The sequence below is a fragment of the Phyllopteryx taeniolatus genome, chromosome 11 (assembly GCF_024500385.1).
Source record: "Phyllopteryx taeniolatus isolate TA_2022b chromosome 11, UOR_Ptae_1.2, whole genome shotgun sequence".
NCBI lineage: Eukaryota > Metazoa > Chordata > Actinopteri > Syngnathiformes > Syngnathidae > Phyllopteryx > Phyllopteryx taeniolatus.
Window position 1 is genome coordinate 9,729,547 of NC_084512.1, and position 18,690 is coordinate 9,748,236.

The following is an 18,690-nucleotide window of genomic DNA, read 5'->3' on the forward strand; positions in this document are numbered from 1 at the left end:
GTTACAAATCAGGGCAAACCTTTTCCCTACAGTATGTGTTCAAAGCAAACTCTATTAACTAGTCATTTACACTGGTGTAATGTAGTTATCTATTATTGTTTCCTTCTATCATCATCTCTGCCTCCTGCTGTGGAACAGTGACACTTAAGGTGTTAGTTTAGAGTTCAGGTCTATTGTCAAGGATATGGCCCTCCCGCTCTCAAACACACACACATTGTCCACGTCATTAGGTAGCAAACTGACACTTTTATATTTTTACAGCGGCCCTCACAGTGTTACAAACTGGTAATAAACACACAGCAAGCAGCGAATCTTCTCACACACTTGACCACCATGACCAAGACTGCTTAAGGCATACATGCAAAGTTTTTGTTTTAAGATCAGCGTAGAATTAAATAAACAGAAGTCTGTGCCAAGAATGCACACAGTCAACAGAGAAGACCGTAAAGGCTGTCTCTTTTGAAAAACTTACTTGTGTCAGTCTCAACATGAAAGACTCGACTTTGCTGTCTTTAATTATATGACCACTCAACTATTTGGAGAAGTTGGTCTCTGTGCTACACAGAAGGTTTTTTTAAGAACATAGTTTGGCAGAGAGAGCAGGAAAAACCATGGACTGACTTTTGTCAGCTGCACTCGCTTTCGGGCCCTCTTCCAGTGTGCCACTTGTATTCCATATATGCAAAGGATAATCCTGTGAACTACAGAAAACCAATGTAAAGGCTTGTGTTCGGTGCCCTTGTCAGAGTGCAAACGGAGTGCGCCTAGACAAGGTAAACACGCTCCCACAGATACCGCAGCGGCTTCGGTGACAACAATGGCTCCGTTGTGTAGGCCTTAACCAACACGCTGGCTGGGCTACAAATGTTACAGGTCGACAAACTCGCAGAGCCACACAAGCTCGTCTTGAGACTACACTGATATGCAATCTCACCCATCTAAAGCTATTATACTCCCACGCACACACGTAGCATGGCTGCAGGGCAGAGCGGGCTAGAGGGAATCCCAAACATCTCCGTAGGGGGGTGTTATTAGGACAGCGAGGGCGGGACCAGCAGCCACTCTGTCTCCCTAACATGTACGCCCTCCAGGTGACACCAGTGGAAGCAGGACGGAGGAGACGTTGTGTTTGGACCATGCTCAGTCTGCATGACTGAGAGCCTCTGAATCTGCAGTCACGTGACTTCTGTGCTGTCCAGCTCAAAGAAATCTCATCTAAAGAATGAGTCAAATATGCACAAATCCTCTCAGAAGACACCTGGAGGGTTGGAGAACTCTCACTTTCCCTCCATTCGGCCCCTGAGCCATAGCAGAGCGAGGCAGCCTCTCATCAACAAAACAAACAAGCATTCTTGACCTCTGCAGGGCAAGTGAAGTTGTAGGATGTACAATGTATGTATGTGGGGGAGGGGTTAAAAGTGATCCTTTGTTGTTTACCAAACAAACAATTAGCATGATGATTAAAGCAGTACAACAAAAGGATTTGGAATGTTATTTAACACAGAAGTAAAAATAAACACTTTCTTAGCAGAGAATGTGCATGGAGACAAAAACACAGAGGAGTCTGAAATTCAAAGTAATAGGTTAATGGAATGCCAAGACAACCACCAAGGCCAAACAATTGGATCAATCACTGTATGCCTCCATTGACTCCTGGATTGTGTGCTTTCCATTCATGCAATGAACGCGTCAGTTATTGACAAATGAAGGAAAAAATTCGAACCCTGCACCAAAATGAAATGTGTTACCGCGAGACCCACATCCGACTTTGTGATCAAACATAATGTTAGTGTTCAAAAGGCTAGCGGCGTAATTTGCACAGTTTGTCCAAATGCACTTAATCTGTCAAATTCCTTGCAAAACCATCACTTTTGTCACGAGAACAAGTAAAATATGTGTATTCTTTTTTTACGTGTTTTTAGGAAAAGCATACCGTGAAATGCTTACATGTTAAAAATATGAACCCCCAGAGCAGTGAGAGCACCATTCCTGTTTTCTCCCTTTTCTTCTCACTTAATTCCAGTCAAGACGGGACGGCATGAGAGCGCTGCCAGCGTAAACAGTGTCCCACCAACCTGCCTTCCACCCTCAAGCGCAACCTAAACTGCAGTTGAGATCAGCAACAGATGACAAACAGGAGGCCTGCTGTGCCATGTTTGTTGGCCCTTTTCAACGTATTTATTTTGAGCAATTTACTGTACCTAAAGTCAATGTGACCCGCACATATCACGACCCCTTTACGTCCGCTTTATTAAAAAAAAAACCAATAAAAGGTTGTGATATTGTGACATCCTCCAACTCACAGGCTCTACTAATCTCTAGTGTCGCGTTCTCGCTGCTCACCTTCAGGTTCCAGAGTGACCGCCTCTTCCTCGGCGGCGGTCAGGGGTGGCCGGGCCACGCTGACAGTCAGCAGGGACAGCAGGACGGCAACCAGCAGCCGGGCCCACGAGGCCATCCCGTTAGAGGGGGCCAGCGCTCCCCATACCCCCCGTCTTCGCCGCCCCCTGGACACTGATCCCATCTGAGGGGGTCCGCCCAACCATCAACTGCTGCCGGGTCGGACTGTCACGCACTGGAATTCACCCGGTCACCTGGGCTGAGAGTGGAATAAGACATCGGTTACGTGGGGAATGGGAACGCCTTTTTTGAATGTGATCTGACTTGAGGATGAAGGGAGACGTATCAACGTTAGACATTACATACTGTCAAACAAGTTGCGAGGGAGCTGTGAGGAACCAGCAGTGAATGCTCAACCACCATCTAATTTCACGCTTAGTTACTGCAGCCAAATGAGTTTAGACGACAACCTTCAAAACGTTCAAATTCGGCCTTCATAGTCACAACATAGTAGCAAAATATCCTATATGGTTGAATTAGTAGATTAAGCTTCAAACCTACATGATATTTCATTTTTCTCTCAACCTCCACAATCAATTCTGTTTTCAAAAACAGTCCATATGGACCTGCCGACGACGCACTAGTCTCGTTAAGTTCAGTACAGTCTGGAGGTCATTCTTGTGTGTGGGCAAAGGATGCGTCAAACCTGTTGCGCGCGCGACTCCCCTGCATTTCAGTCACTCGACTATGCAAATCAACTGTAAATTACAATTGAAACATTTGGCGCGCATAGTCGTAGGATTATGTTCTTAAATGGCTCTGTATAGGGTCTTGTGATGTCACAAATCGAGCTCCACAAATACAATATTGACTGTTTTTTTGTTTTGTTTGTTAATTTGGTTTTTTTACAAGACACATAATTTGACTTAATGAGCATCTCAATTAACGTGGCAATGAGTTTACCACGATTCACTTTTGTAAAATGCAAAAAGATGGATAATATAAATGAATAGGAAAGGAAGAAGACTTGAAAATTGTGAGTGAATGCTGCTGCTTTGGTCCACAGACGAGCGCATCCTTCCTTTAAAGAAGACCTTGAATGAAATTTCTTGGCGCTGATTGAATTCCTATTGAGATTGGCTTTTCCTCAATGGGGGGTGGGGGGCGGGCGCGGGGGGTCATTTGGAGCTGCTCGGTGATTTAGGGGCCCCGGCACCAAAGCAGCCAAAAAAACAACTGCGGTCACGGGATAATTGGCACCATAAAGGCGAGGTAGAAAATTAAGCATCGTAATAAATAACCAGGAGCCACGGTAATGGGCTCTCAAGTGATGACGCAAGGAGTTGTATAGTTCTTCGCCTTCTTAAACAAATAAGGCTCCAAAATACATTCTTTCAGTGAAGTTCCACATAGTTTGGTCGCGCGCACAATTGACATCGCGCGTTGTTGCCATCTTTGAAAGAGGTGTGAAAAGTGTGCATTTTCTCTTGGCACTGAAATATATTTTGCAGCCTCCAAATGTTAAAAAAAACAAAAAAAACACGGATATATTTACATGAATGCAGCAAGACGGATGGAAATGAACGGAATCTGTGCCTGCTGCTGGGACGATGAAGACAGAAGACACACTTACCAGAGTGGAGTAAAATCGCGGAGCTCTGTTTTGGCATACGCGGATTAGGGAGGACAGAACATGGGCTCAATCCAGACGGAGGAATGTCTCGCAACTCCCCAGCGCTCATAGGAAAGAAAATCTGTTTGGATTTGACTAATCCACACTCAGATCAAATCACAGAAATATATTCCGAGCAGAGTAGTCCGCTGCCATGCAAAGAAATGCCACTTCGACACGTTTCATCCGTGGAAGTGGAGTTAAAAAAAAAAAAAAAAAAACACACACACACACAAAACAAAACAAAAAAGGCACAGTGAAGCAGCAGCCCCGAAACTTTCCTCCTCGTCACTAAGTTTCTTCTTCCAAGGCGCAAAAACAATCCAGCCGTGCACTTGTCAGCGCAAAGGAAAGTCAGCGCGAGGGTGGATGTGAGATGAAGAGGTCCAAAAATACAGATGTCCGATGCAAAATGGGTTCAAATCCATCAGCGTGCGTCCTCTTCTCTTCGCCGACACTCCTCGCAGTGTTTTAGGCAGACGCTTTGTCAGGTTTACTCGCTTTTTCTCCTCCTTACGTCTCCGCACACTGCCCCCCCCCCCCCCCTCTCGCTGTAATTCGAGCCGCTTCCTGGCCGCAGTGCTTTTGGGCCTCGCCTCCCTCCGCCCATGCAACCACCCAAGCGTGCGTGACCGTGTTCTACTCGCACAAAAGCACTTAGAGCGCCCCCTAGTGCGCGTGGCGCGCTCTACAACGGTCAAGGCCGGTGTTTCCCAACATGTTTTGCGCCAAGGCGGAGGTGGGCCACGCCTCCATTAAACCCAAAGCAAGGTTTGATTTCGGGGCCCTCTGTTTCTGCCAATCATGTTAAAGGATTGATCATTCATACAGCTATTATAAACCAATGCCACATTTTTTTATCTTGAGTTTGTTGTCACATTTCCGTGGGGCCAATTATATATTATTCGTGCACTCGCTGTAGTCGTCTCGCCACGCTGCACTATATGCATATCTGTTGTTGACCAATGCTGGAGGAGCAGCCGCACCATTTGCACACCGACTGAGGAGTATCTGCAACATTTGCACAATCAACATTGTCCCAGATTATCGCACTACTCGTCACTTTAAACCGCATACACTCCTTGAAGTCTCGGCGGCCTTTTGCACAATGGTTATTGCACCGGACTATTGCAATATTAGTCATTCGAACTGCTCTAAGTGCTAGAGGACTCTGCATCTTTTTGCACAATTGTCAAAAAATAAATAAAAATGTACCGGCATTACCAGATAACTAGGAATCCTTTATTGCTCAGTGACTGTTTTTTCTCAATGTCTTTATGTCTCAAAAGTGTTCTCTGTCAATTGACTGTCTGTTGGAGCGGCTCCAACTACCGGAGACAAATTCCTTGTGTGTGTTTTGGACATACTTGGCAAATAAAGATGATTCTGATTCTGATGTAAATACATACACACTTTTTTCACAGCCACTCCCAGTCGCAGCAACCACAATCAGATGAGTAAAAGTTGGTTTTATGGCCTCACAATCAAAGCGAGACACATTAAAATGGAATCATGCAATAACACGCAAGAGGTTATTGCCATGTAACCAAAAGCATGACCATGATAGATAATAACCTATGATGGAAGATTGGCAAATGGCCAATTAAGAACAAAGTGATTGAATTAAAAACATCAACGATATCTACATAAAGCTTCTGACTTAACAAAGATGATAATATTGACTTGAGTTGAGAGAGGTATGAATTTAGCAATCCAGTACTTTAGATTTGTAGTTGCAGTGCTGTAGAAATTTGCTTCATTGTAAAAATTGTTGTTTCAAAATGTTGTTACCTTATTTAGCTACACGAAAGGATCAAAAGATTAGAAATGCCTCTCAGTATTGTACCCCTCTGGCAATGTTATTCAAAAGTAAAAAAAATAGATTATTGAGGAGAAGACCTGCTAGTCTCAGTACTCATATCATCAGCATAGTAGTTAGTATTGATATTGCACAGGGAAAACATACAGTAATCACTACATTATGGGCACAAATAAACATTTAAGACAAGTGTAAAAGAGAAGGTAATGATGGCTCAAGGAGAGATGCATGTTATAGTTTCGATGCATTGAGGGAGACTTTGAAATAAGTATATTTAACAAGTCACCAGTAGTGGAGTGGTTCTCTTGCTTGACTTTTGTGCAAGCAGTGTGCATTCAGTTCCCACTCTGACACTGTGAAAGTGAGCCTGAATGGCTTTTCGTTGCTATGCGTGACTTGTGATTAATCAATGACAATTGACCAGTCTGCCTTTCACCCAGAGACAGATGTGCTAGCCTCCAGATCCCTGCAACCCTAAAAAGAAAAAGAGGTTAATGTATGGATACTATATTTATCAACTTTCCTGTGCAGTCGGTGCAGATGGCCGGTCCTCCATGGCTCGTGCCTGTTGCTTCAAGCTGCTGATTTAGTTCTTAAAATGCTCTAAAAGAGGGACACAAGTGGGCTGGAAAACTAATACCCAAAGATTTTTCATTGCTTGACAGTTCTGAGGACCCGGATTCAAATCGAGGCCTCGCCTGTGTGGAATTTGCATGTTCTCCCCGTGCCAGCGTGGGTTTTCTCCGGGTACTCCGGTTTCCGCCCACATCCCAAAAACATGCGTCGTAGGTTGATCGAAGACTATAAATTGCCCGTAGGTGTGAATGTGAGTGTGAATGGTTTTTTGTTTACACGTGCCCTGCGATTGGCTGGTGACCAGTTGAGGGTGGACCGCGCCTCTTGCCCGAAGATAGCTGGGATAAGCTCCAGCTAGCCCGCGACCCTAGTGAGGAGAAGCGGTACAGAAAATGGTTGGATGGATGGACTGTTATTGACTTTTCAAGAGTGGCACCGAATGCCTACACTGTTGTTTTTCCCCATTACATAATTTATTTCCCCCTTCCAAATTATTTTCCACTGCTTGGGCATCTCATTTTCGGGTGGGGGAAAGTCTTAAGGGCTTTTCACTGCAAACTACATGGAGTCAATGCCCGGCACTGTGCTATCCATCAATATGTCATTGATGTTTTTGTACAATGTTTTATTTGGGCCTCTTGCTTCCTTAGTCCTGCTGGTCCTCTGTTTGAAATAATGAAAGGCAATGAAAGGGAAAGGATGTGGCAATGCGATTTTAGACTAATCTGAATGCAATAGATTGATTCCCTCATATTATTCTTATGAATCATCAATGGAAAGCTTGCATGTAAGCATATCCTCAACGCTGAGAGTCTCTTCGTACTGTTAAGGCCTCTCTGTGCTATTGAAGCATCCCTCCTGCAGCTATGCGCATTCAAGACGCTGTTGAAGTGAGCTAATGAACAACTCGCTTCCCTTTGTCCTTGGATCAGCTAATTTCTTCCCTTTAACTCCCTTGTTTAGCCAGTGATAATAACTTACTAGGTGCATTCTGCCTGCTGTTGTAGAAAAGTGCGTTCAGGAAGTACTGAGCACCCAACCTAAATCCCCCCCCCCCCCCCCCCACCCACTCCCTCCCCTTCAATGACAAAGTAAAAACAGGATTTTAGACTGAAAATGTATTCAGGCCTCAGAACTGACGAAGCAAATCAGATTAGAAACCTAGCCTTGCGGTCGAGGGAACGGCTCGAAGATCTCGAAGACTGCGGACAGATCTGTGCAAGGCGACAAAGATTCTGTAGTTAATATTCCCAAGAGCACGGTGATATTTATACAGTACAAAAGGCAAACGTTTTAGAGAGGGGAACGTGAAGTTCAATATCTAAGACTCACTGCCTACGACCCTTCGAGTCGAAAGCAAGTCGCGCTGACATCGCCGCGCATCGAATTGTGCAGAGCCGCATCGGCTGTGTGAGCTTTCTACAATATCCCACTTAGGTGAATTCTCTTTCAATATCCTTTATTTAACCAGGTAAAAAAAAAAAAATAAAAAAAAAAATTTTCCGGGAACAAACTGGGCGCATAAAATCTAAATGGTTACACCAAACACAAGAAACGGATAAAATACAATCTCACACACAACATAAAAACAAGAGTGTGGTTTCATGATTGCACAGTTGCATCACAAATCCAATTGAACTAATTTATCTGTCTCTTATAATTGTTTCAGAGGGACAGTCGAATAATTTACTCTACTGTTAGGCCCCTAATGTGCGGTTTTACTGGGAAGTCGGTGTGGAAGCAGCTAATTACTCTAGCTGAGCTCTACATATCCTTTGTGGAGATGGGAGAAATTTCCAGAAGGAAAAATATACAGTAAGCTTTGTCTGGTTTCATCCACATCTGCCATTTACAACTGAGGCAATAGTTCAGTTAAGCAGATCTGAGAAATCGCCATTAGTTGTGTAGTTGTTCACTTTGTCATGCAGCTGGTGTGCAATCTTTTCCCACTCAGTGTCTTTTAACTGTCACCCTGCAATTGACTGGCAACCAGTCCAGGGTGGAGTCCATCTATTATACTGGGATAGGCTCCAGCTCGAGGAAGAGTCCTGGCTGCTCCAAACCTCTGCCATTTAGGAATTATAGAGGCAGCTGTGCTCTTGGGAAGATTACAAGCAGCAGCCATTATCTTGTAGCCTTGCCACAAGCTTGTCTCTGAGCTCCTTGAGACAGTTACTTTGACCTCACGGTTTTCCAAACCATGTATCCATCCATTTTCCACACCGCTTATCTTGCTCGCGGTAAAGGGGGACTCTAGAAACATATGTCTCTGACATTGTCAATCTAAACTGAACATTTTTGTAATAGAGGGCATTTATAAACAGCAAACTGTTGTATTAGATCTCAATATATCGTGGATGTGTACAGTTGTTTGACACAAATCACAGGTGGTGATTGTGTAGGCGCCTCAATTTGAGCCCATCAACCACTGTAGTGTCTTTTACTGCAGTGGTTCATATAAAATATAGATTCCACTCCATTTCAGTGAACTGGGCCAGAAAAGCAAAACACGTCCTTCTGTATGGGGGCCTTACAGAAATAGCACAGAGCACAAAGCACACTTGTCCTTTGCAGGCTCGCCCACCTAGAGGGTACTGGTCTTAACCATGAATGGCAGCGATATGTTATTGTTGGTGTACTACACCAAATCTTAGCAAGCCCCCAACCTGCTACGCCACTATATCACTGACTGTATAATTAAAACATCAAACACGAGTGAGTCACATCCTGTGGAAAATATGAAACAAATGCGCAGAGCTGTGTGCGGCTGGGGGTCGGGGGCCAAATGCAACGAGAAGGTAGGTAGACACGCACCTCGGATTTAATTTGAACCATGTATAGCTGCTCTGCAGGGGGAATGTTTCGGCGAGAATAGGGCTCTTAGCAGCATGAAAAGTGTATTGCAAAACACAATCCATTCTGAGATGAAGGGCAGCCTCTGATTTATTCAAATTTTGATAAAATAAGTCATGGAAATAATCCATTTGAACTGTTGTTGTCATCAAACTTTTATTAAGTGTACCAACAAAGTGCAATTTTAACACTGTCATTCAAGTGGAAATAATAAGTCAATCAAGTAAACAAACTGATTTATTCTGGTAATTTACGGCTTTAAAGGTGACATATTTTTCCAAGCCAACTTTTTTCAGTATTTGTGATGTAATATTGTTTCTATGGTGCTTCAGTAAACATGTGAAATATGACTTACGGACGTTTTTCGCTGCTGAGAGGCCTGATATCAGGTTATTCGAATTTCTCAAGTTTATCTCCGTCACTGGCGAAGATCTCCGCCTCCCTCTCCGCTCCCGAGCCAGCGCTGTCAACATAACAAACACGTGTGCTCTCGCAAGTGGGTCTTCTACATGGAGGCAACCAATCAGAGAAAAGGGGCGGTCTTAGCCAAATATGGTCAAAGTGGATACAAAACTGGGTCAAACAGAAGTAGCTGTCAGAGGGCCCTTTTCTGGACACTCGTATGACAAAACCAGGGTGTTTGTTTTTTTTATGAAATTGACACTTTTATACTAAGCCCATGTTAGAGAGTCACTCTATGGAGGTGTAAATAGTCCAAATTTTAAAAATAAATACAAAAAAGTAAAACCTTTTTTCTTGAAAATATACAACTTTATTCTCATAAAAACTTTATTTCCTTACTTTAATGAGGAAAGCATAATACGAAGGAGAGTCTTGTTGCAGATGCTTTTCATGTATCCGACTTAAAGATTTAAGCGTAAAAATGATTGAACGCAAAAAAAAAAAAACTACTTTCCTTGGATAACAAGTGATCTTTGCTTTAAACAATGCATGCAATCATATTGCATGTTATCATGCATGTTGACAGTCCAAGCTCTGAAGTTTTTCAATTATTGTGGGGCATATTTTAACTTGAAAATTTGGCCAAATTTGTGTCATGCTGGAATTGTTACCCCCGCCACAGAATTAAAAATGGTACCTTGAGTCATCCTCTCTCCATGAACCAGAAACCTATGTACACAAATACTACACATCAGCATTTATTTGACTTTTCTCAACATCTTAACATTGACGGAGATCTGCACTATACAAAGTGACTCCTGTGATTTTAGCTTTTAGCTCCATGTTTCTATAAGTGAGCATTTAAGCCTCCTCTGTACCACAGTTGTCCAACAATAACATCGTCCAGGCAGCAAGGCAGACTCACCTCTCTTCTACCAGTAGGCTTGTAAAAGAAAGTATGGATAGCAGGAGTGGATAGAGGGGAAGAGGAGGGTCAGTCCTCCAGATTCCCCACGAGTTACTGGGATGGCTGTAACTCAGCTAAAAGTTGAGCACAAAGCAAAGGGGGTGAAAGCTGATGTTTCCAGCTCAGACCTGAGCATTTGCTCGTTTTAACTCCCCCAACAGTGAAACAGTGAGGTGGACTTACTGTCGTGTGTCTGATCAGTGTTTGCTTTCCCTCCCACATGACTGGCAGTGGTGGCACGGTGAATGACTGGTAAGCACATCTGCCTCACAGTTCTGAGGACCCGGATTCAAATCCGGCCTCGCCTGTGTGGAGTTCGCAAGTTCTCCCCGTGACTGCGTGGGTTCTCCCCGTGCCACGTACTCCAGTTTCATGCCACATCCCAAAAACATGTATGGTAGGTTAATTGAAGACTCTAAATTGCCCGTAGGAGTGAATGTGAGTGTGAATGGTTGTTTGTTTATATGTACCCTGTGATTGGCTGGCGACCAGTTCAGGGTGTACCCCGCCTCTCGCCCAGATTCAGCTGGGATAGGCTCCAGCATGCCCGCGACCCTCGTGAGGATAAGCGGTACGGAAAATGGATGAATGAATGACTGGCAGTATTGTGCCCAATAAAAAAACAAATTCCCAGGAGAAACACAAAAAAGGTTGAACTGACAATTTTATACATTTTATAAAATGAAAACTGAACGTTTTTGTTCATTCTGGTTTTTTTTTTTTTTTCACTTTTCTCCTCTTGTGTATTTACGCTTCATCTAGATGGCATAAAACTATGCAAGCACACACACACACAAACACACACACACACACGCGCACACAAAAGCACATTACACGGCTCATTTAGGTCTGAGAACATAACTCATTCTGGTTATGATTCATACTTTGTAGGTGAGGACTTCAGCCTGTGCTGACACCATTCAGGTTAGTTTTTATCCTCAAGCTAACAATCGCAGACGTTTCTAGCTCAATAAAGCTTCACATCTCGAGTTTGGCCGTGGTGAACACAGAGCAACTTAGCACATAATATTATCGTTTTCTGTGCGATCTTTGTTTTATTTCACAAACATGAGCAACCACAGTCTGGGAGGGTTTTTTTATTATCAGAATTGCTCCTACTGTAGATCAACTACTATAGGACCTAAGGTTAAGTCTGAATTGTATTGTTTTGTGATAATTAATTCCGAAATATCAATTTAGTCATTGATGAAGTGCTGACACTGGACTTGTCTATGCATAAAACATTCAGGGTTAACATTGTTGATGGTTGGCATCCAATGCTAACAACTGAAAGGAGTACAAGGATGTTGTCAACAAACAAACCCATTGTAATGAAAACACAACGTCTAATGTATTTATGCATGATATTACTACAAGAAAATAAAAGAGTGTGCATAAAACTAATTGAAATATGGACATCAACCTTTATGACTAGTGTGATTTAAAGTTACTGATTGGAAGATGTCATCCAGTTTGCAATTCATGATGTAAGGAACACTAATCGGCTGCTGGCTAAAGTGTAATATTCAACAGATACTGTACATGATTAGTTATTATGACATTCTATGATCTTTCAATAACCGTAAGAAAGCCACATTGACTTAAAAATAAAATGATGAATTATTACGGTCATTTCTCACATCATGGAATGTCAATTTTGAGTAAAATTACTTTTGCATAATTTTGCAATTGGTCCATCTTGTCCATTGTTGGGGGGGGGGGGGGGGGTCACAAGGCAGATTAGACATTTGTGCTGACTACAGTGGTCCCAGGAGTTTCTTTCCTGGGAGCAACAGGATGCCAGGTTAAACATTAAATGGTGTCCTCGATAACTAGCAGCCAGGCATGATCACTCACAGGACAAGTCATTATTGTTAATACAACTCTGATGCACTATTTCGAAGGCAAAAGGCTTTGGATGTACTTTGATTCTATTGTCAAAGCATCTGTTTGCAATCGTGAGTCTTTTCACCTTAAGCAAATGAGCTCAGTTCGTCCATCTTTCACTCTCTCTTTTTTTCTGGTATTTTTGACAAAATGAGCACTAAATAGGCTCGAGCAAGCAAACTATGTGCACTTAGGGTCTTTTTAACCTGACCAACTCACAGAGACGCAATTCCCAGCATACACATAGGTCTCATTGTGTTTATAGATCGAAGGGGCCCCGGGAATAAATCACAAGGTCAGCGAATGGGCTGTCTGACCTTTAACCCCCGAGCCAAGAAAAGACTCTGTTCTATGTTCTGATATCATCAGCAAGTCATTACCGCCAACGCTCTCAACACCTCCATCGTCCCACCCTAATTCACTCCGCTTGGCCGCTATTGGACGAGCCCCCTGGTCACAGCACCTAAATTACTGTGCAGGGTGGCAGTTATAGACTTGACCTTGGCTGTGTGCTGTTTTCAGCTCCCCACTCCCACATTTCATTCTGTCTATTGTTTCTTTGTACCATATATTGCTCTGTCTCGTGGCAGGAAATTAAGAACCAATAGGATATAGGGGCAATAAATAAGAATAATTTAATACTTATAATGGAATAATAATACTTGTATATGTGTGTTGTACATATATGAAAAGGTTTACCCAAGGGGATGTGCAGACTTTTGCCCTCCTAAAATGAGACTGAGGTAGTGAGGCAAAGCATATGTTTTCTTAGGGAATAACAAGGTGAGCTAAGGTTAACTATTTTGACCGTGAACGCCAATCTACGACATAATTTGAGCTGAGCGCTCTCCTGAGGTGTAACCTCCTCGCCAGGGCCCTGCCCTATGACCCCACATGCTGTGTCTGTACTGCATCCAGTGATAGAGACTGAATAACAACAACAACAAAATACAATTATTAAACAAACTATAAAAAGCTTTTTTTTCCCCCAAAAAAACTAGATAAGAGCCATATTTCAAAAATATCTTGCCATGCCAATTATTGTGCACACAATCTACCTTTTGTTGAACATATTCTGACTAGGCCAATGAATTGATTGAACATGATTTTTTTTGTATTAATATTTGTAAAAACCTGCAGGTCTCAGGGTAAATAAATGTCATTTTTCTCAGAATAGTCCAAACAGATTTATGGCGCTTTGAAAAAGAGCTCTTCCTCTTTGCCAATCTACAGTTCTTGTGCGCTTGAAATCCAAATTTAATAACCCCAACATTCCATTATAAATTCATTCTTAATGTTTACATGACGCGGCACGGTGGACGACTGGTTAGCGCGTCAGCCTCACAGTTCTGAGGACCCGGGTTCAATCCCCGGCCCCGCCTGTGTGGAGTTTGCATGTTCTCCCCGTGCCTGCGTGGGTTTTCTCCGGGCACTCCGGTTTCCTCCCACATCCCAAAAACATGCTAATTGACAACTCTAAATTGCCCGTAGGTGTGAATGTGAGTGTGAATGGGTGTTTGTATGTGCCCTGCGATTGGCTGGCAACCAGTTCAGGGTGTACCCCGCCTCCTGCCCGATGACAGCTGGGATAGGCTCCAGCACGCCCGCGACGCTAGTGAGGAGAAGCGGCTCAGAAAATGGATGGATGGGATGTTTACATGACTTCCTGTACTTCTTGACAGAGCATCAACTGTGAGCAAGCTGGCTCGACTTAACGCTTCAGGTTGCGGCATGCCCGCTGAGTGGCTCAGACTGACAGATTTACATTGTTATGTCCCACATATGTCTTGCAAGTCCTAATCTTGCTCTTGAGCTCTGGCGTCGCCTAAAAAACTCATCTCTCAACATTTGCTCGGTTCTATTTCTACCACCAAGTTGTGATTTGTGCAAATCAGGATGTATTTAAAATTTCCTCCAGGCATGAAAACTAGGGAGGCAACAATGGATGCACCTGGGCAGACTGTTCTGCAAAGCTGAAAACACCTCAAGACAAAACAGCTTTTGTCTAAGACATTTATACAAAAGATTAAGGTTGAACTAATCTCTGAAATATGCCAGGGAGAATCCTTTCTTGAGTAAACAGGCATATATGTCTGAACATGTGGTGACTAATGGATGTCCTCGTTTTAAAAAAAAAAAAAAAAAAAAAAAAAGCACTTAAAAACGCACTGCACAAATAAATTAATCAAGTTCAATGCACCACTTCGTTTCAAAGCACTTAAAACAGTTTGGATACCCTGTTAGTGCAGATGCCATCAATCATCATGTCATGCTGGAAACATGGGACAAGGCCAACATGCACAAATGTTCCAACTGAGGACACTTCAGCAAAGTGAGTTGGACTAAATGTGGGTTGCATCGCAAAGTAGTGCACGACAGCAGTGGTGGAGATGTGTGACTGGCTCATTCATTCATGTTCTACCGCTTATAGACCAATTCTCACACAGGGTGAGCATGCAAACTCCCCACAGAAAGGGAGATTTGAACACAGAACCTTGTAGCTGTGTAAAAGATGTGAGAACCCAGCCCCAGAACATTATTTTTTATCATTGATATTCAGTACAATAGCAAGCAAATCTGGAAAAGAATAGGACACCCTCAAAGTTGATTTATTTGTGACATTATTCTGTAGCGCGAAAATAAACATGGGGATAATTAGCACTGCAGTTCCTGAAGAAGTACAAAACTAAAAAATTTACATTTGCGAGGAAATTCATCTTGAAACAACACCATTGTTTTTTTCCCTCCAATATTTGTTATTGATATACAGGTCAGTATATGGTATTTCTAGCTTTATTTATTTATTTTCAAATAATGAAGCTCAAAATATCAGCTTCAGTGTTTTGTAAAACAACTAAAGTTTGTCAGTTTTTTTATTTAATAACCCTAAATACTGACAGAAACATGCAATCATACAGAATTATTCTAATTATTTCAAATACCCATTCTGTAAAACCCAGTTGACATGGTTTAATATAAATGGTTTCAAACATTGCAACATAAAGGATGTATTATGATAATGTGATTATATATTGTCACACAGAAAACCCACATATAATTGGTCATCCTTAAACTTGTCAGTGGTTGTTGTAATGAAATGTATTAGCAGTGTGGCAAAAACAAAACACTGTGGGAAAAAACCTCAGCTTGTAATTACTGTAACAGTGAAAGTCAGGGAGGAAGACACACCTTGTAAGATGATCTCTGAGAATCCTAATGTTCCCCCCTCCCCTGTTGCTACTACACAGATAAACTCTGGCAGCAGTCGACGACGCCCCCCAACAATCTCCTCATCCCCCATACAGAAACTTCACCTATAGCCGTGTCCTGTCGCTCTCCTGCTTGTGTAAGCTGCTGCTAGTCTCAAATTGAATTGTTGTTTTCACGTAGTGAATTTGTGATTTGTAGATATGGCTCTTTACATACAACTGCAATTTGCCATTGTGAGGACAGGGAAAAAAAGCAACAACAAAAAAATAAGCCTGGGAATTCATATGGTCCTGTCATAGGTGATGATAGGCTGATAAATAATAGGGTCGGTGACCTCTGACACCTTGGTTCAGACAAAAGACAGCATAGCAGTTGAGAGGGGGCTGTTTAAGTTTCACGCCCCTTCTCGAATGCAGAGCTGGGTTGGAGGTTTTGTGCAATTACTTCTTCCGTGAGAGGCTAAGTACTTGTACCAGAGACAATAAACGTGTGTGTGTGTGGGGGGGTCCACAGCAAGAATACCCAATACAGGCAGAGAAATAGGAAAGATGTCGGAAAAGCGATGGAGGAATGGTAGAAAACTAAAGAGGAACATGAACCGAGGTTCAGTTGACTACAAGGCATAAATCACAAGTGGAGTGAGAACATGATGCGTCCGGGCTCATTGTATTGTTTTCGAGCCAAAGATTCAAATAGTCCTCTTGTGCTGACTGAGCACGTCATTGGATTTGCAGGTAGTAAAGATTGCTTGTTGTTTAGTTACTCTGAGGAGCCTAATCGATTACAGCGTAAACATTAACTAGGATACAGAGAGATAGTGGTGGGGTGTTTATGTGCTTTCAGAGAAAACGAAGGAATCCATTCACGTATGCTGAGTCAACCTCTTTCAACGAGGAAACAAGCCTCCTGTAAGTGCAGACGTGGACTAGCAGGTTACATTTTTATGGAATAAGTAAAACCATTTTAATGAACGGTGTATGTTGAGGCGGCACGGTGGCCGACTGGTTAGAGCGTCAGCCTCACAGTTCTGAGGACCCGGGTTCAATCCCCGCCTGTGTGGAGTTTGCATGTTCTCCCCGTACCTGTGTGGGATTTCTCCGGGCACTCCGGTTTCTTCCCACATCCAAAAAACTTTCATGAATTGGAGACTCTAAATTGTGAGGGGAAGTGGTAAAGGAAATTGATGGATACATTAATTGAATCATTTTCATTTAATCAAAGCTAAAATATTGATTGTGACAGATGACTTCAATTTTTTGGAGTGTACCTGAACCCCACCTCAAGCCCACAGTCAGCTGGGACAAATTCCTCTTCCACCTGTGACCCTGATCGGGCAGTTGAAAAGGAATGGATGTTTAGATGAGTAACATATTGTCTTATTTCTCTGACATCACCAGGATTTTTTTTTTCATTTACAGCTTCCTGACAGTAAGAGGATAGATGTAGTTCCTTTCATCCATCCAGCCATTTAGTTTCTAGATAACTTGATGTCATTAGTGTCATGTGAGAGCTGGAGACTATCTCAGCTGACTTTTGGGTGACAGGTGGGCTACATCCTGGACTGGTCGCCACGCAATCACTGGGCACATTGAATAAGCAAACAATCTTTCAATTTATTCAATTCGGGAGAAGACGTACGTTCAAGGATTGCTTGAGGTATGTTCACGTAATCTGAATACGATACGGCTCAGAAGCATCCAACAAAATGTTATGTAGCCTAGCAAGCTAGTGCTAGCACTAACGGTTGTATGTAAACATGCCGGCGTTATGTTGAATCATGCTCTAAAGTTTTGTGTGTGAGGAGTAATTCAATTACAATAAAGTAATTTAACTACAGTAAGTTAGCACCCATTATTTCATTATGTTGTAATGGTGGTTTGACCTGATTGATTAGAATACATCACCTGACTTGAGAATATTTTTGAAGATACTCAGTATACAGTACACAAGTATATACAGTAGATGAACAAGTCACTTAAATAGACACATTGCTCCATCTTGTGATCGGATCGATAATTGGTTATCGTTTTTTTTAAACTCGCTGATCGGCCCCAAAAATCCTGATGGTGTAAAGCCTAGTGTTAACCACTATTTCACCATGTCGCCCATGATCATGTCCATTATCTGGAATATTTCAGCACTTCTTTATTTCTTTTTGGGCTGATACTTTGGTCACCTTCAGAACAATATCTTGCCACGTCATTTCTTTTTTTTGCCCCATTTTCAGTTGATCTGCGCACAAATCTAAATTCTGTTATTTTTAAACTTACACCTAACTTCAGGACACACACAAAAAAAATACAAAAATAAAAGCGGTGCCACATGCGTACTTTTATTGCTCTTAATGTCCTTCATGCGAGTGCAGCCGCCATTCCTGATTTTGTATGTTGGGCATGCAAAAGCGAGAGGGACGAGTGCGTCAGTGCACATCCCTCTCTCCTTTTTAGATGCACTCCTCCTTTTTTGTGGTTAAATGCTGTGGAAAATTGGATGGCCGGCAAAGCAGAGGTGGATGTTTTTCCCTGAAGCAGAGTGCGGATTGAGCACATTCCAGGGGAAAGCTTTGTAAATCCCTCCATTGATTTGGTGCGAAACCCTCCTGACCTCTGGAATACATTAGCAGATTAGCCATGGAGGCCATGTGCACACAGTTCTCTCAGCTCAATCGTCGGCCTATTCAAACACTATGGCAGAAGCAGGCTGCCCATGGCCCCCCAAACACTGAGTCCGGATACCAGCGGCAGATGGGCCCACATCCACGGTTATACTTCAAACTCAATTACACCTTTTATGTGAGTGTGTATTTGTGTGCTCGCAGATTAAAACATGTTTACTTCATTTACAAGTGAAGCTCCCAAACTATGAGTTTAAAGCTGAATTCTTCCATGTCATTCTTTTATTTAAACATTGGTTGACACTTGAAAAAAAATCTTCTCCATATCCTGGAATATGGCGCTCTGAATT

At 42.6% G+C, this 18,690-nt stretch overlaps 1 protein-coding gene across 2 annotated transcripts in view; it reads right to left on the reverse strand.

The window, feature by feature from the left end:
• The window catches only part of fgfr2 (fibroblast growth factor receptor 2), a 39,717-nt gene extending 35,189 nt beyond the window's left edge, over positions 1-4,528 (reverse strand). The window contains exons 1-2 of one of the 2 annotated variants that reach the window (XM_061789100.1): positions 3,974-4,528; positions 2,344-2,599 (exon numbers count right to left, since the gene is read on the reverse strand). In XM_061789100.1, coding sequence (XP_061645084.1) covers positions 2,344-2,524 — 181 coding nt within the window. In that variant the 5' untranslated portion in view covers positions 2,525-2,599; positions 3,974-4,528. The remainder of the gene's footprint in view (positions 1-2,343; positions 2,600-3,973) is intronic. The other variant, XM_061789099.1, reaches the window with a different exon arrangement.
• Positions 4,529-18,690: the final 14,162 nt, after the last annotated feature.